Here is a 27,495-nt window from a genome sequence, read left to right as displayed (position 1 = left end):
AGTTTGATCTGAGCTTTCTGACATGGTGTGTTGTCCTGCTCGAAGCAGCCATCAGATGGTGCACTGTGGTCATAAAGGGATTGACATAACTGGCATTAATACTCAGGCAGGCTGTGGTTTTTAAATGATGCCCAGTTAGTACTGAGGGGCTCAAAGTTTGCCAAGAAAATATCCCCAACACCATTATACCGCCACCAGCCTGAACTGGTGATACAAGGCAGGATGGAGCCACGCTTTCATGCAGTTGACACCAACTTCTAATCCTACCTTCTGAAAGTTCCAGAGACTCATCAGACCAGACGCCGTCTATTGTTGTCCAATTTTGGTGAACCTGTGAACTCAGTTTCCTGATCTTAGCTGACAGCAGTGGCAGCTGGTGTGGTCTTCTGCTGCTGAAGCCCATCTGCTTCAAGATTCAACATTCAGAGATGCTCTTCTGCATCGTCTACTATGGTAACAATAGTTATTTGAGTTACTGCTGCCTGCCTTCAGCTTGAAGCAGTCTGGCCAAAATAAAATCCTCCAGAAAACTGCTGCTCACTGGATATTTTCCCGATCATAAACCAGAGAGATGTCTATGTGGGGAAAATCCCAGCAGTTTCTGTAACAATTAGACCAGTGTCAGTTTAAACTTCAGTAGGTCGTCTTGATCACGTCTACATGAATAAATGTGTTGAGCTGCTGCCATGTGATTAGATTTAGATTTACAAGCAGTTGATCAGGTGTACCTAATGAAGGTAAAAGCTTTTCTTTGGACCTGGTAACCTGTCGGTCAACAGGTGATGGATTTGTATTTATAGAGCACCTTTTTCTTTTTTGTAAGAATGAGTTTCTATTTTAATGAAAAGGGTAAATAAACTTTGTCTTCGTGGAAACTATGAAGTTTTCGGAAAAGTCTGTCTGATTCTAAAATTGAGGACTTTTGTGAGCTTCATGACAGCTAACAAGTGGAGCTCAACAGCCTGACAACAAGCAAAACCTGCCGAGAACAAATCACACATCAGTCCACGTGTGCAACTTGAATCTTTTTCTTTTAATTTAAAACAAATTTTAATCTTTACAGGTTTTATTTTTAATATACAATCAAACAATTGTTGTAATCATACATGAAATTTATTATAGTAATGCACAACTCTATCCAGACTACCCATAAATAAAAAAAAAAAAGAAAAGAAAAAACATCGAGATCAGTATGAAACAACGTTAGGCAACACCACAGGTAACAAAGACGATCCTGTCACACCACAGCAGGACAGTCACTGCAATGCAAAGACGGACAGAGGAACACACACACACCTCACTTCATTTCCCTTCATCGAGTGATGACGTTTGATTAAAAAAAAAAAAAAAAAAAAAAAAAAGGGAGCAGAGAGATCGGGGTGTGAAAAGCCTAAAGAAAAAACAAAACAAAAAAAACTTGTGCCAGGCACTTGGCAGACGTGGGGAGAAAAGAAAGAAACCTGGTGTGATTGAAAGCGACAGACAGTTGCAGCCAGATGTTCTGCAGTTTTATTCTCTACAACCTTGAAAACAATGCAGGGCAAAAAGCAAGCTTCATCAGAGGCGTTACTGACATGTTAGACCCAACAAATACACGTGGATTTAAGGTGGCGGCAGCTTTGGATCAGAGTACAAACTCTATATAAAAATCTCTCAAACTCCAACAACTGTAGTGTAGATAAAGTTTAATGTTTTTTAATTACCGTCTGCTGGCTTCATCTTCTAAAACGTGACAATTTACAGCTTCACAGCCTCTGAATGTTGGGACAAAGCACGTTTATTAAAGACCTAAAAGGAGGTTTAAACCAAACACTGAGAATCTGTGGATCAAAGCATCGATCACAGAGTGCTGATCAGTTGATCTCTTTCTGTCAGTCTTTGTTGTGTAAATGAGTTTGGAGTGTTAAACACCACCTGTGGGGGCTCAGACGATCAACTTTTACATATTCTATAATTATAAAAGGTGGGCTGAAGGTACATGAGTCATGTTACTGATGAAGTTACTGATCACTTAAAGCAGATTTTGGAAATGATTGGAGAGCAATAATCTAAAGGTCACATGGGGAGAAACAAACTGCGATTCCACAAAACTCAACCTTTTTCCTTTTTCCCTTCCTTTTCTCTCTCTCTCTCTCACACACACAGACACACACACACTCTGTCTCACACACACACACACACAGCACAAACTGGCTCAGAAATGGACGCACAGAGATCTTCACTTCTTCCCTCCTCACTGGGAACACGTTTGTTCTTGAAATACAGTACCGTCCTCTCTTCCTCACACACTCTCTCTCTCTCACACACACACGTCTCATTTTCACATGACCCAGGGAAGCAGCAGCGTGCCATGATGCGATCACAAGAGGCTGCCGTGTTTTCGGGGTGAGGAGCGTAAGATCATCCCCTCACTTCCGATGATAACCTGGCTGGAATGTAGTGGTGCTAACGACACGCACACTCACACTTCACAGGTAAACAAGGTAATCTTCTGCAGGACGGACAGCTCAGGTGTGTGCGGGGGTGAGGGAAGTGAGTTGTTTTTATGTTGCTTTTTGTTTTAAACTTTATTTAAACGAGAGCCTGGAGGCTTCAAGGTCCCTCATCGCGTCCCTCATCAGCGGTTCATCCTGACCTTTGACCCCAGCCAGGCGGCATCCACCACAGAGGAGGGAGACAGTACAAGGGGGTGAGGCACGTGTAGAGTGCAAACGGGCGTAGCTGTACAGGTTTAGGGAGTCTTGTGTGTGTGTGTACAGCATGCATGAGTGAGGTGTCTGCGAGTGCAAAAGTGTGTGTGTAAAAAGTGCATTCCTTGTGTGTGTGCGTGCCTTCGACCCGTGACCTCATCGTGTCCTCGGCAGCCGGACGATGAGAACAAAGTCTCGTGTCATCGTCTTTTCCTCGGGTGGCCTAAAAGTCTCTGGAGGCCTCAGTCAGTCAGTGAGGTTCAGGGTCTACAGCTGAAAACTAAAAACGAACAAACAAAAACGGGGTCTGAGTGTCAGAGACTGGAGCCGTTCAGGAGGCACACCTCTTCCTCCTCCCCCTCCTCCTCCTCGTTGCCCCCTCCACCCCAGCCGTCCTGGAAAGAGCGGATCAGTTGAACATGATGGACTCTGGATCCTGATTTGCCATTTGAGCCATGTGACGAAGGATATCTTTTTTTGTGATAATACCAAGAAGCCGCCTGCAGAGGGAGACAAAGAGGGACAGAAGCATGAGGAGGTGGCGGTGTTGGTGGTTGGCAGCTGAAGTAAAGCAGGAAACAATAAAAACATCATGTTTTTGTTGGCAAAAACAGAATCGCATGGTTTAATTTTGGCTCTGGTATGACATTAATTATATGAATCTGTGTCAGAATGAGGCCAACAAAAGCACGAGTCCCTGAGGAAGCAAAAGTCAGCAGCAGGAGGTGGAAGAGGAAAAAGGCAGGTGAGAAACAGCACCCAGCTTCCCCCGCTTCAGACCCCTGCCACGGCCGTTTGAGATTTGCTGTTGAGCAAAAGGAGGAGCTGGATCCTTCAGAGGAGACAGGAAGCAGTGAACAGGAGTAAAGTCAGAGGAGCAGAGGAAGAGGCGGTGCCCATCACAGGAGTCAGAGAGGACATTTTTATCTTTTACCTTTTCTTTTTATTCAGTCCAATTTAAAGCTTTTGCAGTAAGATCAGACAGCAAACATTACAGTGATGTGCAAAAGTCTTGAGCCAGCCATCACTTCTTTATATTTTGTTTCCAAGCAGTCCGGCTTTTGTATTTTTTAAAGTGCTCTTGAGCAACAGTTCTCCAGTCTTTTTTGAAGGCCTTTCAAAGTTTTTCATTGGATGCTTTTTCACTCATTTTCAGTCCTTGTACTTGACCATTCTCACAGGAATGCTTTGTTTGTTGGGCTGCGTAACACTGGTTCATCCTTTGAGCCTTTTAATGTTTTGATATTTTACAGGTTCATGATGTGTCTACACGTAATTGACAACTTGTATCTTTAGACATTTTGTTACTGCCTGTCACAAAAACACATCAATTGTTCCTGTTCTTTAAACCTGTGAGAAATATTTCTAATGTTTGACATTTTTCAAAGTGCTTTCTGTAACATCATTTTCATAATACGAAGCCCTGAATGTCTGACAGGTGACAGAGTCCCCGTTGGTAACCAGGGGACAGTGTCACATTAAAGGGCCGTTCACACAGGAAGTGACTCACTTTAAAGCATCATTGGTTGCTAGTGGAGAGTCCAAGCTTCAGTTGCCAAGGTAACCCTCTAATCTGTTTACCACTCTATCATACATCAATCAGCAGTGCACTTCACCCTCATTTCTAGTCAATCGCCTCAAAGATTAACTCTCGACAGACCCGCTTTGTGTCGCCAGCGGTTATATCGCTTGCATGAAGTCAGTCATCATGGGTCGAATTTCATTAAAAATGTAATCATGTTTATTTCAGATTGCTAAAAAACTTAATGGTGAAGGGTTTGAACTGTGTTGAGCCAGAAAGTCTACATCGCCCAGTCGCTGTACAGAAAAACGTTCAAAGTCTGTTTCTTAGTGTGAAATTCCACATTTTAGGATTTATTTTCCCTTCCAGGTTGCATTTCTGATTTCTCTTTTCCTGAAAGTTTCCACAAAACACAGGTGACTTCAAGTTGTGATAAATTACAGCTCATTTCATAATCATATTTCAATAGCGATTTCTGACTCCTGTGATAAATCCACCTCTCAGCACTATGGAGCACTTTCTCTCTGTATGACACTGTAAAGGATTTAGTCAGTCAGCTGAGGCCATTAAGGACTAACACGACAGCTTTTTAAACATCGGCGATGCTCCTGCTGACTGCAGTGAGGTCAGGTGAAGAGGAGAAACAGCTGAGAGCAGTGAGAAGAAGCTATGTGACTCCTACAGAGCTCAAATCATGTAGAGTTGGGTCCAAAGAGCTCAGTGTGCTTTGTGTTAATGCAGTCAGGTGACCACAAGGAGTTCATGCGTTTATGATTAATCGTGATCTTCAGCTGCGTTTTGACCCTAGAAGGCAAATAATTGAAAGCGAACCCAGGTCTGAGTGGGTGGAGCTGAGGTACCCGTGGAGGGCGGAGGTGTGAAGCAGCAATCACACAGATCAGACCTGGGTTCCCCCGCCGGCCGATTAGACCGGCAGCAGAGGCTCGGGAAGCCAGGTGCAGATCAGAGTGGGTCAGGTGAAGAGTGACCACAATGTTTCCAGTTAAACCAGCAGTGACCTGCCCCAGCGAATTTCAGGTAAAAATCTGGGCCAGGAAGTGAGCGTAGCACCACCTGCACTAACATTACAACACATTAATAATAAAGCAGCCTGTAACTGTGCTGTACACCTGACTCTTCTCTGCATGCACAGCAAGGTCATAAATCTGTGCTGCAGACCGTCATTATTCCTCTGGTGCTGATCCACGAGTGTGTGAGCTGCAGTTTACGTATGCAGCCATGTTAGCTGATAAACGAGCCCTCCATCCTTTCATCCACACTCGGACGTTTCTAACGTCTGATATGATGGCACCAAAAATACTGAAGCTTCAAAATCTGGAAACAGAAGCAGATGGGTGGTGTCACAGTAGCTGATGTAGCCATGTTGCTTATTACAGATTATTATATCAACTGGAGCTTGTGCAAATGATGGTGTTTTTTGTGTGTTTCTAATGACAATATACACAATTTACTTATAATTTACTTTAAAAGTTTCTATTTTCCTTCCTATTGCTTATAATAATCGTGCTTTTTTAACATTTACTCCAGAGTATATTCTAACACCTTCTCCATGTCTGCTGTGGGCCCACACTCAGAAGGCGGGACACTGCTGGCTCAGAGGAAACATCGGCAGGTTAAAGAACAGGATTAGTAATCACTTCATAAAAGGTCTCATGTGATCATCGCACGCTAGCTACATAAGCTACAGCACTACTGGCACCAGTCAACACAACATCGTCACTCCACCAAGCGCACTACCACTACAGAATGAGGGGGATTATAGGAATGAGTTGCATCACTACAGATTGCCCTCCCTCCCTCCCTCCTACTAACATCCCACCCCCTTCAATCTTTAAAAGGACTAAAACAACGGTGGTCCGCTTTCCCAAGGCGGCTAACTACTCGCCCAGTCGTTGTACAGGTGACGGCTCACATGTCGTTGATCTGTGGAGCCCCAGGGGCGGTTGTGGTCGAGAGGGGAGGGGTTAAAAAAAAAAAAAAAAAGGGTGGGGGGGGGAAAAAGCAGTCGTTAATGAAAACAGAAAACTTTGGGAGGCTGAACTTGAAATGACTTCTGTTGTGAGGGGGAGATGGGAAACACACAACAGGCTTCACGGTTACACGACTGCACACATGCTGAGTGTCTCTGATCACACAGTCAGCCAGGAACACAACAGGGTGCTGTGAGTGAACGGGGCTAGCACGAAACAGCTACTGTGTGTACAAATGCAGGTCGATGGGATGAACTCTGCTCTGTGGGAATCTACTGAGCCCCTTTCAGACACTGTCAGCAGCACTCGTCACATGTCTGCTAAACTACCGTTTATTTTTAAAAACCAGGAAATCACTGTTTCAGTTAATATCAGTCAATTTATGTTAAACGTCTTTTACTGAATAGTGTTGAAAATCTCAAGCCGTGTAAAACAAAATGTCCATGAAAAGCAAAAGAGTGCGTCTAAATCTGGATTAGTGACGGAGAACTGTGCATAAAATCCAGAGTTTTACACCGACTACAACGTGCCATCATTGTTCATTAGACACAATCACTAGCTCAGCCTGCTTTATAGCCTGAAATATCTCAGTTATCAGGCACAGTGTTAGTTTATGACTCACTTCTGTTTGCTTACACACTCCATGCAAACAGGAGCTTTTAAGTAGTGCGTGTGCATTAATGCACTTTATGGATGCAAACAGTTTTAGGGAGGGCGATGCTCGTTATCTTTACTATCAATTAATACTTAATGGACACCGTTTTTTCTAGACTGATATTAAAACGTGTAACAGAGTTTGTTTACTCTGATGCAGCTGCTCAGGTGCGCGCTCAGAGGCTCTGGTGGTTTCCCCACTAATGTGTTTGAAGTTGAAGGTTTTGAGTGTAAGAGGCATATCTGATCAAATCAAGGCCCTGATCATGCTACAACCTGGCTCGATGAATCACTTCAGGTTCTCAGTAAACTCCGGCTGCATTGTGATTTATGTCCCAAACTAAACACACAGTTAAGTCAAAGGACAGCAAAAAGGAAGTTCAGGCACTGAATGTAAGAGAGGCAGCTTTATTCATCTGCCACGAGGCTCTGTTTGACTCCAAAAAGCAAAAACAAGAAAGCCACAGAAAGAGAAGAGAGTCATTTAACTGTAAATAGCCATGCAGCTGAAACACAGTGTGCTTCTCCTTGAGACAAATATCAAAGTAATGGAGTTGAAAGAAAAGATAAGCTTTGTTTTCATGTGCAGCTGGTTTTATGCCACAAAGCTGGGCTGTACGGTGCAGAAAAACTACATGATGACAGATTCTTTACTTTTCTTTTTCAACTGAAGCTTCCTCCATCATCAAAAATCAGTCATTTTTTCCCTTTTACATCAGGATACAGTCTAGTTTTATTAAATGCTTCGCACTAACAGAAGCTACTGTTGTCATGAGTTTGAGATGTTCATGTGCTGGACTAAACCAGCGTTATGACGGTTTTGTGTTTTCTGATTAGTTTCAGCGTCGACTTCAGTTTAGTTTGTTCTGTTGTGTTTTAGTTTAGTTGCCGTTAGTCATAACGCTCAGTTTTAATTTATGAGTGATTAAAATACTGAAGTTTAATTGTCAGCGGTAAGATTCAGCATTTTCCTTTGTTTTTTAAGTAAAATGAATAATATTAGTTCATTCTTTGTGTTTTTTGCTGCTTTTAAACTACTTTTAGTTTTTATTAACAATATTATTTACAATAACCTTGAACTAAGCGTTTTAACGGTTATTAGACTTTTTTCTTGAGGACCAAATGACAAGTTTGATGAAGGCTGTGTTGTTTGTATTACAGGACGTCAATAAACTCTGTTGTCCACTTTCTCAGACATGAGAAGCTGCCATGCCTGAGCAGCTGAGCCTTTGTCTGGCCCTTCGTGTGACTCCCACTGCGTCCAACACGAGTCACAGTAAGCGCTGAAGCTCGTGTCTGAAAGGGGCTCTGAACTGATGTGGGTGACAGTTCCCATCGAGGTCCAACATTACAGGACCAGCCTAATGCCTCTCTACGCGATGTCTCCGAAACTGCTACAGCTACCATGAAGATGGAGGTCAGACTAGTCTGTCTACGCATGTTTGGCTTCATTAGAGGTAAATCCACAACAAACAAACCCAGGAGCAGAAAAGTGCTTGAAGTAAGGAAGAGGGCAGGAAGTCTGGATGTTTTAGCCGGGAACTGCCATCAGCTTTTCACACTACACTTCATGCATCCCCCCTCCCCTCCCCTAAGAGGCAGAGCCTAAGAGACAGGTGCAAAAAAAAAAAAAAAAAGTGGGGGAACAGATCACGTGTGTAAAGGGGCGGGGCTAGTCACCAGGGGCGGCGTGTGCTGCTTGAGCTCCTCCAGATGCTCTAATATATTCTTCTTAGTGATGATGCCCAACACAATCCTGAAACACACACCTGTTACTCAGCAGACTGCCCAAAACAACAACAACAACAACAACAGACAGACACAGAGAGAACACACAGCAGCAGTACACAATAAACACAACAAAAAATACAACTCAAAACTAACAAAACTAAACAAGCAAATACAACTAAAGTTATAAATGAATTCAAAGTGTAATGATAAAAGAATAACAGTTTAACTACTTATAATATGACTGATTCTTCTGTCAACAAATCCCATGAAGAGGTCAACACGCAATACTGTTTTACACTCATCTGCCACTTTATTAGGTACACCTGTTAGACTGCTCGTGGCATTGCCATCCTGGATGTGCAGCAGACAAATCTGCAGCAACTGTGTGAACTTCTCATGTCAACATGGACGAAAATCTCGGGAATATTTTAAACACCTTGTTGAAGAATTAAAGCAGCTGTGAAGACAAACCTGGGTCAAACCCAGTACTAGCCAGGTGTACCTAATAAAGTGTACAGTGTATTTTGTAAGCTCTAAAAAAGATTACGTTACAGCAGAGTATCTGACAGGTGCATTAAATGATTTTAGGTTTATCCAACGCGAATGTAAGAATCATTAAGAACCAACATTTATTAGCAGCTAATAATAATCCAACCAATGAACCTAATCCCTCTCTGTAGGATTGCTCAGTGTTTTATAAGTACTTATTTTTCAGTCATTGTGTAACGTTGTTCTTCATACTTTCTTCTTCATACGTATAAAGGAGGCCTTGTTCCTTCCTTACTGTTACAGGAGTGAGTGTTCATATTTAACATTTTAAATTATGAGATAAGTGTGTGACTCTGAGCCACAAACTCAGCATTCGGACTGCTCTATGTGCTCAGTTCTTTCTGTGTTTTGCTCTGTACGACATCACTGTCTATCACTAAAACAGTCATCTCAGGAACTCTGAGCAAATCCCCTGCATACCTGCTGTTCAAACCTTCTGCTTAGGAGGGGCAGCCAATGAGAAGGAAGCTGGCTTCCAGGGAAAGGAGCTAAAGCAGCTGCCTATATTCAGATGGATGAAGACCCAGTATCAGGTAAATACAGATTATTCTGAACTATTAATCAAGCAAAGCTACTCTAGCAAAGCCCAATAACAATAGAAGGAAAGATCGTAATAAATTTACATCTTTAAATCATCCTGAACCTCCTTCATGACTGACAGTTTAGGTCTTTTCATGAGATTTGTTGACAACAACAAAAATATGAAAAATAAAAAAAACTAGTGTCATTATTTAAGAAATAAATAAAAGGTTGATCCTAAAAAAGGTAAATGAAACAAACACTGCTGCACAGTTCCTCTCCAGTGATCATCACAGCAAATTAACACGGTCTGTCTCGTAGTTTCAACATCGCACATCTGCAAAGACCCAAACAGACCGGATCTCCTGCAGGCGTCTCCACACGTGGACGAGACTTTAGTTTTAAATTAGTTTCACTGAAGGTTTCTCGCGGAGGTAAAACCTTTAACGTTCCTCCTCAGATTCAGACCACACATCAGCTCCTCTTACTGTCTATACTCCCACTGCGTGACACCTGTTATGTATTTGTGGTTAGTTTCCGTCAGCAGCTCAGCCTCTCCTGTAAAGGAGACCGTCACTGCTCACCAGGAGGATAAAAGGAGGTGCAGCACAGCAATTAGGCCAGGCCATGCAGATTACAGCATAAATCCAGGGATCCCAGAGCTCATGCAACACCAGACAGTGTGTGTGTGTGTGTGTGTGTGTGTGTGTGTGTGTGTGTGTGTGTGTGTGTGTGTGTGTGTGTGTGTGTGTTAAGCAATCACTACATCAGAAACAACGATGTGAGACGGATCCACCTTCAGCTCCTACAGCACCTCCTTCCTTCTGAGACACACTTACCCGTTGTGAGTAACCAGGCACTGGCGCAGACCCAGCTTCCTGAAAATGTCCACCACGATCTCCATGGGGGTGTGGTCAGTGACGGTGAAGGGGCTCATGTCCAGGATGGAGCGAAGCTTGAGGGGTCGAGGGCTGTCGGCAGGCAGCGTGGGTGCATGCTGGGTGAAGTACACCCTTGAGTTCAGCACGATGCCCTCCTGTTTGCGGCGTGCATTCTCTGTAGAGATATGAAAAGCATTCACTTTACACCATCTTTAAACTCCAGAAGGTCACGGGGGTTCAGGTGTCATCTCTCCAGTCTTACCTATAGCGATTGTGATGTCTCTGCGCAGAGCGAAGCCCACTAGCCTCTGGGACTCCTTAGACACGATCACAGGGAAACCATTATAACTGGTTTCGTTGATAATGCCCTGCAGCTCTTCCACAGTCAGGTCGTCCTGCGTGAGCACTGCCAACGGCGGGTCGTTGCGTCTGGGCCTCATCACCTCCCGGGCCAGCGTGGTGTGCGTGAACTCCTCCTTTGAATCCAGGAAGGGGTATCCGTTCAGTCGGATGTGGGCCTCGTAGATTCCCTCTCGACCGAATGCATCGCCCACCCATTTGCTGGTCATCACGGCGGCCATGAGGGGGACGATGTACTCCAGCCCGCCGGTCAGCTCGAACACGATGATGACGAGGGAGACAGTCATACGAGTCACTCCACCTACAGAGGGAGGAAGGCGTGACAGTAACACGCATTAAACTACGACTCCAACTAAACAAGTGTTTATTTCTATAACAGATGAGGCAAAGCTACACATCCCTGATCACATGTTACTCACAGTGAGTAACATGTTCTGACACAGCCAGTTATTACAATAGCAGCAGGATATCTCGTTGATGCTCATCACCCGCCCCTCGGTGCTGGAACGTGAAGGCTTTGGCACAAACTGGTGGCAAAGCTTAACAATCCCATTAAGTGCTGACTCACCCAGGCACGCTGCAGCTCCCACCATAGCGTAGAGCCCTGGAGTGATGCAGTCAGCTCCGACTTCGCACCACTCTTTGAACAGGAACCAGTCGTGGTGATAATATGCAAGCTGCTCCATGGCAATGCCAACAATCCGCCCTGCGATCGCCCCGATGGCCATGCTGGGGATGAACAAACCCGACGGTACCTAACGATGAGAAAGGAACATGTTTCAGTGCTGATGAAGACTCGCAGGGCAAAACATCTGCTTCATTATTAAGGAAAAAAAAAAATCTCTCACCTTGAGTCCAAATGTGAATATAGTCATGATGATTTTAAAGATGAGCGCCAGGCACAGCTGCCACATGGCCGAGTAGACGCCGGGCCCCGCCGGCTGGTCATCAGAGAAGGCTTTGGTGCCGTTCATCTGGCTGCGATACTGACAGAGCTGCGAAGACTCCAGCGGACCGCAGTCGGTGAACAGCTCCTTTATCAGCTCGCTGGTGTTCTTACGCGTGTAAGGGTTTGGGAAAGCAACCACCGCAGTGATGGCCGCCACCAGGATCACCTCCAACACCGGGTACCTGCCTACAGAGCGAGACAGAGGTTTGTGTGAAACGCCTCAAATGCAGATTAAACACTGTTGCTCTGTTTGCTTCATGGAAAGATGCTTGTATACATTTGATTTTAAGAAAAGAGGATTTTAAAATTCAGACACGGCACTATGGAGTCACTAAAATCATAAAAAGCACATGAGAGGAGAGTATCGACTGATAGAAACAGTCTTTATTCCATTTCACTTTTTTCCACCATTAAGCTCTCAGTAAAAGTTTTAAATGGTGAGGTCACCACGAGGTCACATCATACCGAAACGTGTCGACTTGCGCCGCCGGCACCAGGCGATGTTGGCTTTGATGAAGAAGGCGCCCCAGAGGCCCCCGAACACTCCCAGCAGGATGAACGGGATGAGCTCAAACAGGTACCATGGCGTGTGGTACTCCACGTAGAACAGCACCAGGCGGCTGTTCCCAAACGGGTTAATGGAGCGAAGCACGAAGGCCGCCACCAGGGCCGCAAAGAATGAGCGCCACAACGTCTTTAGAGGGAAATAGTAGCTCACCTGAAGGAGAGAGGAGAGCATTGGTGGATTAATACTGTTGCTGTTACCATCACATTAAAACAACACCACATAGTAACTTGTTTAAGTGCTGATGCACCTCCTCTAAGCTGAAGAGGACTCCCCCGATTGGTGCTCCAAAAGCAACAGACACCCCGGCAGCTGACGCGGCAGAGAGAACCTGAGAGCACAAAACAAACACACCTCAGCACCAGCGCCGGGCTCGTTCACACAGGCACAAACTACTAAAAACACTCGTACGTATTAAACATTTATTACTTGTGCTACAGGGACTTGGACTTTTTTGCTCTCACCTCTCGTTTCTTGGCCTCGTTCTTGCTGTACTTGGGGAAGAGGTAGGAGAAGATGTTCCCACAGCAGCAGGCCACGTGGACCAGGGGGCCCTCTTTCCCCAGGCTCAGGCCCGACGCCACAGCCAACACCAGAGTGATGGTTTTGATCATCAAGGTCCACTTGCCCAGATAGCCCCGGATGATGAACCCACTCAGGATGGTCTTGATCTATGGCAGAGGCAGGTGTGAGGAAAGCGAGGTGCTCAGGATCAGACACGTAAACACATGAAAGTTTAAATGAAATAATGACATAAATTCACTGGGTTGTTAGTTGAGCTGCATCTCTGCTTTCAAGTCATAGTCTAACACGTGCCGCTTTTGTGTTTCCATGGCAACAAAGAGCCCTCCCCCTTTTTTTGTCTTAGCAGTAAAATATTTCACATCTCCCAGCTGAATTAATAGTTTTTAAGTGCTTCAGTACATTAAAAGATCCTGAAACCCATCAGACTCTTTCACAGAGTCACCGGGAGACAAATCGATCAGAAAATGTGTGCAAAGATCCCCCAGCGAACAGTCGAACAACATAAAGCTGAAGACATTTCCCATTTAAGAGTTCAAGGATTTCCTTGATGCAGATCAATGTATCACCAGAAGAGGTTAAAATGAAGAAAGTTTCAGCTGTACCAGGACTTACAAAAGCAATGTTTTCCTCACCTCTGGGATCCCTGAGCCGCAGGCGTACGGCGCAAACACCTTAACCAGACAAACTGCCAGGAAGGCGAAGGACAGAGCCCAGTAGATGTACATGAAATAGTTCATGATGTACGAGCCGGGGCCCTGCAGAGAGGGGCGGATGAAGAGGGAGGGAAACGTTAAAGAGTGGAAGAAAAACGTCCAAACCTTTAATAAAAATTAAAAAAAAACTTGTGTGGACGCCTGAGACTACGTCTGCCCTTATGTGTCAGTGTCACTGCAGTCAGCTCATGAGAAAAGGTGCAAAGCTTTTGCAAACTGTCTACTTTTTAAATGATACATTTTTTTTAATGAATTTGAACAACAAGGGTTTTATTTTTGCATTGTTGCTTAGAAGCTAGGACCACACAAAGATTAATGAGTCCAACGGTTAGGGGTATACGACTGTGGAACTCTCTTCATTATAATTTAAAGAATTGTATAAGTTTACATTATTTTAAAAAGTGTTACATGCTTAAAACGATAACTCAATATGAAGAATGCGAATGAAATTGGAGTTCATTGAAAAAGGATCCATTATAATTTTTTGTTTTATTTATTTTAAATTTATTTTTCTCCTTGTTACTATGTGGAGTGGTATATTCTGATTGTAAATTTGTTGTTTGGTTTGGGTTAGGACCGGAGAGAAATGTTAATATTAGTTTGTTTCCTGATTTTTGGTGCCCACTTGTAATATAAGTTGGATTGTAGATAGGGGGCAGGGTTTAATAAGAATATTTTCTTCTTCCTGCTCCTTTTCACACATGGTTGTAGTGCTTTATTGATAGAAAGTGTGGTTGGTTTGTTTGATCTGTTGTACCAAGTGTGAAATAAACAAATAAATGAGAAATGAGAAGCCATAGCCTCTTGGTCTCACTGCAGTGACGAATACGTACTGCAGAAAATGTCTGGTTTTAAATCGACAGCATGCTCTCCCTTTCATGTGCCCGTGTTCCTCTACCTCAGCCTGCCCCAGTATTAGCTCAGCCCAGCTCTTCCACTGAGGACACTTGTCCCTCTCAGCGAAGGTGGTCTCATTGGACGTCCAGCAGCACTGCTCGTGGTTGAACCACAAGGCGCTCAGACACACGCCCTCCTTCAAGTCGTTCATCCAATCAGCAGCAATGTCAATCAGGCCAGCCAAAGCACCTGGCGGGAGGAGGGAACCAGGATAGGAAAGGAAATAAAAGGGCAAAGAAGTGAAGGCAGGGACGAGTGGGAAAGGTGAAGAACAGAAAAACAGAGAGAGAGATGAGTTCCTAACTACACTACCAGGCTTACTACCTGACAAAGATGTTTTCAGGTGATTTAACAATAATTCTGAGAAACATCCTCACTGAATATGAACCTAAACGCACACTATAAAACTCTGCAGCAAATCTTCACATTAGACAATCTTCAGCTCTCAATGCATAAATATTACAGCACAAAAATCAGTGTCTGACTTAAACAACAAAGCTTCTTTCGGCTGCTCCTTTATTTACAAACCTTGCCACAGTGGAAAGATTCACATGTTTGATCTGAGAGATGTTTAATGCCTGATACCTGGATATCATGATACTGGGATCTGTGTCTCCTCCTGTTCTCTAACCAGTGACCTTTGGCATGTAAGGGGACTGTGTGGCTGACATTTTCATATCAGATGGATCTTTGTAAACATCACAGGCTCACTGACCTTCACGTGATTGAGTGCAGCCACATTTCTAGATTTCTACATGTGTCATTGTGATATTATTACCATCATTTTATCCGCCTACTTCTCCCACAACCTGTCAGTTTTTGGGTGGGGAAAGGGCCTGTTGGTGTGATAAAGACAATGGAAAGTGGTATCTATAACTTTATCAATAAGAATTATCTGATTTCAAAAGGCTGTATTTTATGACGTAATGGACATTTTAGGCCCTAAAACAGCTCAGTCACCCCAGTTTTAAATCTATATAATGTGATATCACAGTGCAGAGCTTCTTTTACATAAAGAGCCCAACAGGCATACTCATTTTACTCATTTCTCCCCTCTGTAGTCTGGACCTTTTTATAACTACTCCACTTTGACTAGCTCAGCTAGAAAAAGATTTTCTGTTATTTAGTGGCCATAAAACACACACCGCGAGGATTTCATGGCTCTGAGATGTGTCACGTGGGGCTCTGCAGGAAGAACAGTGTGCTTAGGTGGGTGAGCGAGAGCACAAGACAGTGAACAAGAGAAAGACTGAGTGTGAGCTGCCTGAGGCAAAGCATGTGAGAGTCACCAGCAGGGCAGATAAGAGCTGTGTGCACTTTAGTACCACATGTGTGTTACCTGATGCCAAGCCAGTGAGCGTCACCACCAGCCAGCCGGACCAAGCGTCGTACAGGCTCTTGGTGAACTCCCATGCCGACTCCTTTTTCTTACTATTGATCTGTATCAACACACACAAAAGACTCAATAACAAGCATCAATGGCTAAAAATAAAACTATTAGATCAACTTACAGTGAGATTAATGCAAGTGAGGGAAAGGTTAACAATACCTCATCAGCCTTTTACAGCTGAGGGGTAAAAACAGTGACCTTCAGTGACAATACACCACCCCTACAGGCATGATATCCACTGTTGCCTCAATATAACAGTCAGCTGAGGGGCGGAGAACACCGGGTATGCAAATAACATTCAGATTGTCCTGCAGCGTCCTGCAGTAAAACACTTGGATAAAAGTGTTGGCAGACCCGAAATGCGCTCATGACCAACTGAAGGGCCGTAAAATCTCCCACACACTTAGCCCATGAATGTTAGTGGTGGATAAGAAACTGATCTCTTAATTTATAATTTGGAAACTGTGGTCGAGTTTGTATAAATTAAAAACATTATAAGAAGGGATCATTTTTGTTGGAACTTCTGCTGGTAAAGTTTTGAGTTTCTCTGATTACATAAGTGTTGTTTACCCTCTCTGTTAAGCAATCAGAGCAGTAGGTCCTGATCCTACCTGACATTTCTTTCTTTTATGTGACCCAAACAAACTGTTTACACAACAGGAAGTGCATAACACAGTGGTGTGAAACTTATCTTTTTTTCTTTCTTTAAATTAAGTAGGGCTGTTTGTGGGCCGTGAAGAAGAATATTTTCTTTCCAAAATATTAAAAATATTTTTCTGTCTCTGGGTGAAAGCTCTGACAGGTTTTCTAATATACATACAAACTGGTTATTATATCAAAGTATAAAAATTTTTTGCTCGAAGCTGAAAAGTTTTTATTTTTTGAGCTGGTTTGGCGTCGGTGTCCTCACCTTCCGGTGTCTCTCGCGGTCCTTGCACTTCTCACGGACCCAGTCGATGGTGTGAAAGTCATCGTAGGTCCCAACACCAGGGATGGGCTCCTCTAGGAAGTCCAGCAGGTGGGTGGAGCTGCTGGGAGCCCCGCCCCCGTTCGACATGGCGTAGTTAGATCCTGAAGAAAAAACAACAAGCACAAGTTCACGGTCCAATTTTTTAAAAGAAGACTATTGACATTTAAAACATATTTGAAAGAGTAAAAAACAAATATGATTTTTTTCCCCACAATGTATGAGACCAGAAGGCTGTGTGAGCAGGCTTACAGTGTTACACCATACATCAGTCTGATGACTTTTTAAACGATACATTTTGGCAGTTTATACTTCTGATTCTTACATATAATCCTTGAAAAAAAGAAAGAAAGAGATCCATCACAGTGCTGCCTCGGCTGCATTAGAGTTACACCTCCTCCATAATCGAGCCCCATCAGAAGCACCGCAGAGATCACTGCACGTCCATCACTGAGATTTAATGAGACTGCTGGAAACACTGCAGTCCATCGCCTCATGTGGAACAAAACCCATAACTAATTATAAGTGCTTACCTCTACAAACTAGATGTAAACATTAAAGGCCGTTACATTTTAAATATATTTATGTATGTTTAGGTTTGCTTTGAGGGTAAAAGCTATTTTGAATTCTGCTTCACTGGTCCACAGGCTGCAGGACCATGTGACTCCCTTCAGGCCAAATAACCACTTCTATCTTGTAAGTAATGACTTGAACATGACTTGGATTATTATCAGGAAAAATTCATTAATGATAAGCGAAACAGCAGCAAACATTGTTAGCCGCCCTTTCAGAGATGAGCTGATCCTCTCATTCTGTGCAATGACTTTGCTCATTATGCTGGGACGAGACGCTGGCAGTCACTGGTTAGGTCTGACCTGCTCTGGCAGGACGGACATGCTCAGTATGAACACAGAACAAAACATACTGAGTCATCTGCACACACAGACGCACACACATCAGGGCGAGTTGAGGGGCCGATTCTCTGCTTCTTATCTGAGAAGCATCACAGGCTTTACACGGCTGACATTTCTCTTTGCTGTCAGCAAATCGAGCCCGAGCCTCCTCCTTCAGATAACACAAGTATTCATCTGAAAACAAAGACTGAACTGTGCGCAACAATAAGATTAAATGACACAACAACAAGGCCTGCAAATCCAACAAGTATAGCTCGTTTCCCCTGTTTGGTACATTCAACAATATGAGATTAATGAACAAATAAGAACATGGGTGTAATTACTGCGTGTGTTAAAACCAACACCACCAAAGCAGACAGTAAGATGGCTCACAAGTCCTACCTGACCCAGCTGATAATGACGGAGACAAAAGATACAATGTTTGTATTTTACTGTCTTTAACAGGTGAGCAGCTAAACCAGGACATCTTCGAAACAAGGCTTTCAGATATTTTACTGGGACATCTAAGAAAAAAGGCTTTTTCAGATCTTCATGCTGAGCTCGTTCAATACTTTAGTGCTCTCCAAGCTTCAAGATGAACACACGGAAATACAAGATAGTCATCTTCAGACAGTTACTCACAGGAAGTAACAAGACTTCATGTGAGTGCAATGACACTTTCTAATATTTAGACAACTTTAAAAGACTATTTTATAAACAAACCTCACAAGTTCTGAATAGGAAACTAGAGCAGGGTCAGCACACTGTGATGAACTACTAGTAGAGCTACACTCTACTACTAGTAGCTCAGCTTTTGCACAGTCTTCTTTTTTTTACTCAAGTCCAATAAAGAACAGAATGAGCTCCCTAAAGGATTAAAAACATGGATAGATTTTCATATTTATATCTCATGACACACACACACACACACCCGTTCAGCTATCTCTCTATCATTGACATAATGCTTTCCTTAGCCCCTTACCCTAACCTTAACCATTACAAATGAATGCCTAACCATAACCTAATTGTAACCCTGACACTAAAACCCCATTTTGAGCCTCAAAAATGCCTTCAAAAATGTGAGGACCAGGTTGTGTGTCCTCACAAGTGACTGCTGGTTCTCACAAGTATAGTAGAATGCAGATTTTGGTCCTCACAAAGATAGCTAGACAGGAACACACACACACACACACACACACGAGCCAATTCCAAGACGCCATACTTGTCAGTATTAATTAGATGCACAGTCACCCTCACTGAAATAAAAGCGCTGCAAACATGGAAGGATAAAGAAAAATCCCTGCAGTTCCTCTTGTGGCCACTTGAGGCCATTTCCAAAAACGAGCCAATCATGCCATGACACCACTGTTTTTGTGCACAGTCCCTAGGGATGGGTATTGATAAGATTTTCACGATTCCGATTCCATTTTCGATTCTGTTTAACGATTCGATTCTCTTATCGATTCTTTTTTTAAAAAAAGGAGAACACTAAGGTCGATTAGCTTAGAACTTTGTTTTATATCTTCTCTTTGAACAAGATAGAAATTTAGCAGTAACATGGCCTTACAAACCCAACAGTGAGATCTTAAGAGATCCAGCCTATGGCTCTTCAATGGGGTGTCACAGGGTCCCCGGGGAAAAAATTGTAAATGTAAAACAATAAAATAAATATTCTTCTGTAGCAATAACAAAGTATAACATAAATTATTCTGTAGCAATTACACAAGAATATCCAGTAATGTCCCTGCCTACAATTAAACACATTCACTTACCGAAAATCGGGGGCATCTGCTGTGGCAAATGGGTGCAAGCCTTTTACCACAAACTTAGTCACTGCTCGGTGACATTCGTCTATCCTGGCCTGAAAGGAGACGCTACCGGTAAACTGCAGCGAGAACTGCCAGCGAGCGCCAGCCAGACTGTCTGTCTCTCTCATCATGGTCACCTAAATGCACAGTAATGGCAGGTTTTGTAATAAGGCAGATCGCGCTAACATAATATGCACTGTTAGTTGATTATTTACCTGCCGCATTAACGGGAGAGGACGTGCAAACGTTACCGCTGCTGCTGGGTTGAGATTCACGAGTCCGGAGCGGAATTAAAATCACGACATTCATTTAAGGTTATCGTGTGTTTTGTGAGCAAATGCTTTTGCATATTCGTAGTGTTTCCTCCCTTAAATGAAATATCTACTTTGCAAGTATTGCAAGTTGCCCTGTTGTCATCTGTTCTCGTAAAGTATAACCAAACTTTTGAGCGTTTAAGCCGCTTAGGCGTCGTGTTTCCTGCCAGGTAAATGACGCTCCGCAACGTGGTGACGTCATTCGGGGCGACTGGAATCGATAAGGGAATCGTTTGCAAAAATGGCAAACAATTCCAAGGAATTGAAACAGTGGGAACCGGTTCTCAACAAGAACCGGGTTTCGATACCCATCCCTAACAGTCCCTGAGACAAAGAGTAAAACTAAACTAAATAACTGTGTCAGAAGTTTACAACACAAATTATAATTGTTTTATTTAAGTATTTAGTAAGATATGCAAATATAATATCAGATCAATTTACCTTCAATAAAAAGAAACAGCCTACAGTAGAAACAGCATTTCATTATATGGTACCCACACACAGAGAGAAGTATAAATACAGTATAAGTGCCAAACCAGTCAAAACAGACAACGGGGTAACTCTCATGACCTTCAGTACAGCAAACACATCAATTCCAGGCACCACAACAAAACTCGTCTTTACATTTTTAATATCTTGAACAACTAAGAATGAACGGGGCTTATCACACAAAGGTTTGTTCATCACTGTGACCTTAAGTGGTTGGGATCATTAAAACAGATCATGAAACACATCCTCATGTTTTCCTCTGCATTCCTACACAGCCACATCATTAACTACTACTGCAGTGGGGTAACATCAAAATCTTTCTGAGACATTAGTCCAGAGTAAAGCCCGATTCCCACAGACCTGAACGGGGCCGTAACAGAGATTCTGAAAGAGCTGCTTATTAGCTCATGTCGCTCCCTTTGAGGTTTGACAGGATGTAGGAGGGGAAGAAGCAGGGATGAAATGGCTCCTGATTAGACGCTGCCTATCCTGTCCAGTGAACAGTAAGGAGTAGTGACTGTGTAAGACACTACTGCAGCTGCTGTGGAGTCAGCAGCAATAAGGAGAAGCATTACAGAGATTGTATCCGTCTCCATTTTGATTTCAGAGTGCGGGGATGGATTGGCTGAGTGATGGGGAGATGACTCAGTTCACAACACAAGCCTCATATGTTTGCTTTGGACAAGTCAATAAACTAGGTGCACCTATAAGGGCTCAACAAATAACAAAGGTAGAAATAAACCTTCTGTTTATGTATCGAGTTTCCTTTGACTAATCAAGGTTACATCTGCATAGTAACTACAAAAGAGTGACAAAAATCCTTCTATAATTTTGGTGGTTTTAGTTTATTGAGAACAAATTTCAATTACTTACTTTGTTTCGACACCACAAGTTGGACATCCTGTTGCTATAACAACCTCTGCTGACAGAGCTCTGCAGCATGTGCTGTTTAGCTGACATTAGATATATCAAGACAACATATTCAAATTTAAAACTCCGATTCGTAAAGGATCAAGCTCTGGAAAAAGGCCTTTACAGTTTGCAGTTTTTATTTAATGAAATGAAATGATGTTATTTTAAGTATAATCCTAAATTTATCTTCACCTGCCTTTTGCATCCTCAGTTCTATGTGTGGCAGAGAGGAAAACACACAGTGCATCACCAATGGACTGGCCAGAGACCAGACTGACCAGTCAGCCAGCTTCATGTATGTTTGATTATGAGGCAGTCCGTTTCAGGCGAACAGTCGTCACGCAGCCACATGCTAACAAGTGGTTAGCATGGAAGCTCCTCACTGTGATTGAAGACACTATTTTGCCAGGGTAAATCAGAGGGAGACCACCTCAAAAATGAAACGATACCCTACTTAGACACTTGTATCATCCTCACACAGCTGACACATGGACTTTTCAAAGAAGCTTACAAAGAAAAAGGCGCTAAAGCTAAAGCTATCCAGGGCTCACAGGCGGCCAGCAGCCTCGGTATGAGCAACGTATCAAAATCGTTACAAGGATGACTGAAAAAGATTTTTAAAAAGTTGATGGCTTGTAAATACTGAACTGAAGCCTGACTCACTGTAAAAAAAAAAAACAACAACAGAATTTTGTCACAAAAAATAATTTCCTCATAATCCTTTAGCCCTGATGTTACCCCTTAATTGAAAAAGTTATTATCCAAAATTATTATCCTGGCATCTCTGTAGATGATTCACAGCCTGACTGATGAGAGGAGTGAAAAAAAAACAAAAACAGCCTGATTGAACAGGAACTAAAAAGACCCCAACACACAGCTGACAACTGGTTAATAAATGCTAACCACGAACACGACCACAAACAGTTTGGTTAGAGAAATGTCCAATGTTAGAACAGGTTCATCATACCACGGCTAATGTGACCCAATTTATTTGTGTGTTGAACTCTTTTTCATGACAACGTGAGGAGCAGCACATATTACACAGAATCTAGAATCTAATCATTTCACTTCTCATTTTCATAAGCGAGAATCGAGTACACAGCACATCTAAATAGTCAAATCAGAAGTAAAGGGACTTGTATGTCACTTCCTGGACTCTAGTATCTTACCGTGAGAGTCATCTAGCAAAGTGCTGATGGATGTGGTTAACAATGTTTCATCACATCCTTAAATTGTGCCTAACTGCGTTTCAATGTAGTCATCTAAGTCACAACCCTAACCCTCCATGCAGAAGTGGCAGCCACAGAAGCCCATAGTTGGCTCCATTTATCTTGGAGCTCACGGTTTTGCAGGTTTCCACAGCACATCGACATAACCAACACCATAAATGCTGACTACACTGGTCTCCATGTTTACGTCAGTGCACCATGTGTTGCTATTGCTCTTTTGCAGATGTGCCAGCCCATCCTTGAACCTGACAAAGGCCACATTTATAGAAAAACAAAAGAGAAAAGTGAATGCTTTACGAAAGAGACGAACTGCCTTTAATATTTTCTGCTGTCGACTGGTTTGTTGATCCCAGCAGTATCTGCCTATGAATACGACGGAGGATAAAGACACGACTGCTGCTCTACACTGCAGAACCAACGTGGCTCGATTAAAAAGGGAAACGTTTCAAAACAACAGATTTCACTGATGGAATAAACCAGACGAGCCCCTCCTGATGATGCTGCGCTTTCAGGCACTCATTAGTCCCACTGCAGGTGTGGATGGTGACGCCACGGAAAACAGAAACCAGAGGGGATTGTATGTGCGCACATTTCCAGCATCGTGCTTGGATGGTTCAGCAGACATGCAGACAATACACATGCATATTAAAAAAAGAAAAGAAAAAGAAGGCTTTAGCTATGTTCCCCTGTGCATTGGCACCGCGACGCTGCGGTTCTGCATTGGAGGAAGAACGCCACGTCAGTGTGCACGGAGTCTTGCTGACAGTGGAGAACACACTTCTCTAAATGAACAGACACAGCCTTCCTGTACAACCATCACCAATGAAATGAGAAGTGACTAGAGGTTTCATGCTTCACTCCAACAACCACAGCTGTATTAATCTTCATTAGATCTACTCTACTACTGTTGAGTAATTCAAAAAAGGGTTTAGAAGCAGCTGGGTCATCAGGGTTAGACTTCTCAGCCATCATGTGATCATAAATGATCCCATTAGAGCCCGAGGACAGACAGCAGCGTGCTGTCCACACTGCTGGAGTCTCTGGAGTACCATGAACCAGGCGGACAGAAAAATGGATCAGAGTCCAAAAGGTTGTGTTTACGTGCTGCTCACCAAGCTGAGACAAGGCCACAGTGTTTCAGGTCAACGACCACAAGACGATCGACTTACTATAAGTTTGTTTTGCAGTGCCTGTACTCTGCGCACTGCACCGTGTCCACTTTCACCTTTAATTCAAACTTTTCAGCAGTACAGCTAGTGTGCTTTTGACCGTAAAATTGCTAGAAATTCCAGAGTAACAATATTAAACTGATGAAAACAGAAGACATTTGCCGACTGAAGCGTGAATGCTGGGAGTAGGGGTTGCCTACTAAGCTTAAGTGTTTTGTCCCTGCTCGCTCACCGTAAAAAAATCTAACAAGGCCAAAAGGAACCAACTCCTGACTCCCTGAACGCCACAAAGGAAAGATAAAGATTAGAGCGGAGAACATGTCATAAAAAAATGATAGCCTGGCTGATTGATGCGAGTTGACATCCTGTATCTTGCCAACAGGTGTCCTCACACTCACTGCAGGAAAGACTGTGAGAGGTGCAAAGACGCACAGCAGCGCAGATGTACAAACATCCAGCTTACATGTGCACAACCAGCAGTTTCTGCAGAACGTCTGTGCACAAATTAAAATGGATGCCCGTGATGTTCTCAGGCCCAAGCTCGAGTCTTCACACCAAATCCACCCTGTGTTTATCTCATTATCTTTGGCTGACGTGCACACACTGCCGGTTAATCATCAGCAGGAGAGGCCAGAGCAGGAATGTGCCGGCTAGGTAGCTTGTTGACTGTGGAAATGGCAGCTTGTGGTCCATAAAGCAGAGGAGGCAGTCGTTTGCTCCACCTGCCATATGGATACATGCACTCAAGTGTACAAGCAGAAGGAGGTCGACCTACGTTATCGCAGCAGCGTTATAAAAGAAGGGAATCAAGAGGGAGGGGGGGAGAGAGGGGGACGTGTCGTTACCTCTTCTAGGGATCTCCTGCAGGGGGATGGTGTCACCTCCCCCGTCGTAAGGCAAATAGGGATCGGCCGCCGCGTCCTCCTCCTCCATGTTGACAGTCTAGATGAGGCTAAGCTAAACCGTGCTCAGTTTCATTACGCTATGCTCGCTGCGTGTGCCATTCGCTGCTCCCGCTGCCATGTTTACCAGAGGAGGACAAATGGGGCTGTGTGAGAGAGAGCGCGCGTGTCTGTTTGAGCGGAAAAACGTGCCTGTGTTAGAGAGCGCGCACAGTCCTCCCTCCCTTCCTTTTCCTCCTCGCTCGCTCCTCACTGCAGCAGCTGACTGCTAGAGTTGATGATGTCATCATACACAGGGAAAGACGATCACAGGCCGGTCGGCCCTACCCGCTTTAGTTGCTAAGGGAGATCAGTGAGCCGGGCCTCTTACGGAAGAAACCATAGTGTCGGGTCACAGGGGTGTGCGTGTGTTTTACAAGCGGTGGAGTTGGTGAGCTCCAAAACGGAAAATTCCACTCTAAGCACTGCAGTAAGGAGGATAAAAGAAAGTTTTTACAGAGCCATATGCAGTGAAACACACACACCATGCTTTAAAAAAGACAAAATAGCTAACTAGCAACAAATTTGACCAGAGATTTACGATTAATTAATTTTTCTGAGCCAAAATGTCCAACTGTGAATGTTTCTTGCTTTTCTTTGTATCATATGGTAGTTAATTAAATCAATTAATGATAAAAAAAATAAAGTCGGACTAATATTAATTTGTTTAATAGTCTATGGCAGAGATGGGCAGTAACGCGTTACTTGTAACAAAAAACAAATAAATTGTGGCCACAAAATACTACTTCGTGCCCTCGAAATAGTATAACGTGCGCACGAAATGCTAATTTGTGTGGACGAATTGGGTATAACGTGGCAACGAATTACGCATTTGTGGCAACGAAATAGATGACGTGCGCACATCACAGTTGCGTAGAACCATAGGCATAAGAGTAGGCTAAACCTATACACCATGGACAGAGACGGTATGATTGAGTTTTATTTTAGGCTGGGAATGAGCTACAAATGCATTTTGAAAAGCCTGCAATGCAAGGAACCATTATTACGGAGAGACATTTAAACCGGATATTGAGAGCCAAGTTGCTTTACAGACGTAATTGCGACCTAAATAATAGATTTTATTGTCAACCATCTGCAAGGGCCTGGGAAGGATCGCGGTTATCGGTCAAGTGTTTCGTGCCCTCGAAATAGTATTTCGTGGCCAGGCGGGGAATTGAACCCTCAGCAGCGAGGACAAAACCTTCAGTGCCATCGAAATAGTATTTCGTGGGCACAAATTAGCATTTCGTGCGCACGTTATACCCATTTCGTGCCCACGAAGTAGTATTTTGTGGCCACAATTTATTTGTTTTTTGGACCATGTCATCAGAGGGGCTCCGTAGGAATGTGCAGAAAATAGGTTTAAATGTTAAACAAATTTCTTCCAGTCAGAGAATGTTGCATATAATTAATTTTTTGCTTGATGCATAAAGTTAAAAGGTTAAAACAAATAAAACAAGTTTTAAAAAGAGACTTTTCCATTTGATTACATCTTCTATGATGGATTATGCAGAAAAAGTAGAATTGGGCTGAAAGATCTATCGCTTTATCACCTATTCAGGTTGTAAATCGTGTTTTTAAAAAGTAACTAAGTAACTAAGTAATTAATTACTTTTGAAAATAAGTAATCAGTAAAGTAACGGGATTACTTTTTCCCGTTCCCGTTTAAGACTGATGTGCGTTATTTCAGGAAAATCAAATCCCCATTAGATCTGCCTAGTCTCTGCAGGGAGGACTAAAACGGCCAAAAAACCCACATAATGACCATATATGTAACAGTATAGAGGTCAAGGGATGACATGCAAATGGCCAGGTGGGGAATTGAACCCTCAGCAGCGAGGACAAAAACTTCAGTGCAAAGCTCCTTCAAATCCCAAAGGCAAACAAGCACTGTGACACATTAAACAGTGGACGTAAACAAAGACAGAAAAGTAAATGCTAGCAACATTTTTGAAGGCTAGTGAAATTGAGCTAGTTAGCGTATATCTGCTGCCTTGTGACCAGCAGTAGAGCTATGGTTACACCAATGTAAAACACATTAGCACAGGAAGGATGTAGGATGTGGGTTAGACTGTTCTCAGTAAACCTTCATGTTTAGCCAAGAGTTGAGCTCACCCACAGCACAAGGTTAGTCATTAATATGTTGCTGTTTAGTTTGAGTCACTAACATCCACGTTGAAATCTTACTCCACAACAGACTGATTCATTTCTGAAGTGCATCAATATTTGCTGTCCGTGACACTGTGAAGTTGTAAAACCTCACTTGAAGACGCACTACACATGAAAAATGCCAATAAAAGTCAATAAAAAGCACTTTGAAAAACCTAGAGCCTCAGCCAGCACAGTACACCTCTACTTACATCCTAAAATGATAAAGAAAACTTTCCACACCAGTTTTTATCTGAAATCTCTGTCAGTCCATGGATGGAAAGAAAGAAAGCAGAATGTAGTAGTTGGGCACTGATGTGTTGTCTTGCCTTTAGCATCCAAGAAGAAAATGAAACATTTATGAGGGCTGCAAAAGAAACTGAATCCTGAATAAAAACCAAAAACAAAGTGTCAACCACGTCAGAACAGCAGACACAGACCAAAACAAACAAAAACAAAAATCACCCGAGATATTATCTGGACATCCCAGAACTTAGGCACTATGACTCAACATTACTGGTTAAACATCTCCAAAATAACTGAAAACAATGTCACGGGTAAAATCCAAAAAGAATCAGTCCCTATGTTTCAAAGATGTTTTGTAAACTCGGTGTAATCATGTGTTATTATATGAAACAAAAACCAGACTCAGTTCCCTCTTTTGTGGTTTCAGGCTTAACTGTGTTATT

At 43.1% G+C, this 27,495-nt stretch overlaps 1 protein-coding gene across 7 annotated transcripts in view; it reads right to left on the bottom strand.

Moving 5' to 3' along the window:
- Positions 1-1,012: 1,012 nt before the first annotated feature.
- clcn3 (Cl-/H+ antiporter 3) overlaps positions 1,013-27,495 on the bottom strand; it is a 42,161-nt gene continuing 15,678 nt past the window's right edge. For 2 of the 7 annotated variants that reach the window (XM_084923912.1, XM_084923911.1), the window contains exons 2-13: positions 16,847-17,007; positions 15,886-15,985; positions 14,548-14,735; positions 13,569-13,691; positions 12,876-13,082; positions 12,662-12,742; positions 12,312-12,564; positions 11,746-12,032; positions 11,466-11,652; positions 10,800-11,198; positions 10,496-10,712; positions 6,197-8,613 (exon numbers count right to left, since the gene is read on the bottom strand). In XM_084923912.1, coding sequence (XP_084780038.1) covers positions 8,508-8,613; positions 10,496-10,712; positions 10,800-11,198; positions 11,466-11,652; positions 11,746-12,032; positions 12,312-12,564; positions 12,662-12,742; positions 12,876-13,082; positions 13,569-13,691; positions 14,548-14,735; positions 15,886-15,985; positions 16,847-16,993 — 2,295 coding nt within the window. In that variant the 5' untranslated portion in view covers positions 16,994-17,007 and the 3' untranslated portion in view covers positions 6,197-8,507. Of the gene's footprint in view, positions 3,191-6,118; positions 6,157-6,196; positions 8,614-10,495; positions 10,713-10,799; positions 11,199-11,465; positions 11,653-11,745; positions 12,033-12,311; positions 12,565-12,661; positions 12,743-12,875; positions 13,083-13,568; positions 13,692-14,547; positions 14,736-15,885; positions 15,986-16,846; positions 17,008-24,562; positions 24,995-27,495 lie in introns of those variants that run through there. The other 5 variants (XM_084923907.1, XM_084923913.1, XM_084923910.1 and 2 more) reach the window with 5 other exon arrangements.

Source organism: Perissodus microlepis, chromosome 3 (assembly GCF_051167445.1).
Source record: "Perissodus microlepis isolate ML-2025 ecotype Zambia chromosome 3, ASM5116744v1, whole genome shotgun sequence".
Taxonomy (NCBI): domain Eukaryota; kingdom Metazoa; phylum Chordata; class Actinopteri; order Cichliformes; family Cichlidae; genus Perissodus; species Perissodus microlepis.
This window is presented reverse-complemented; position numbering and strand designations above follow the sequence as displayed.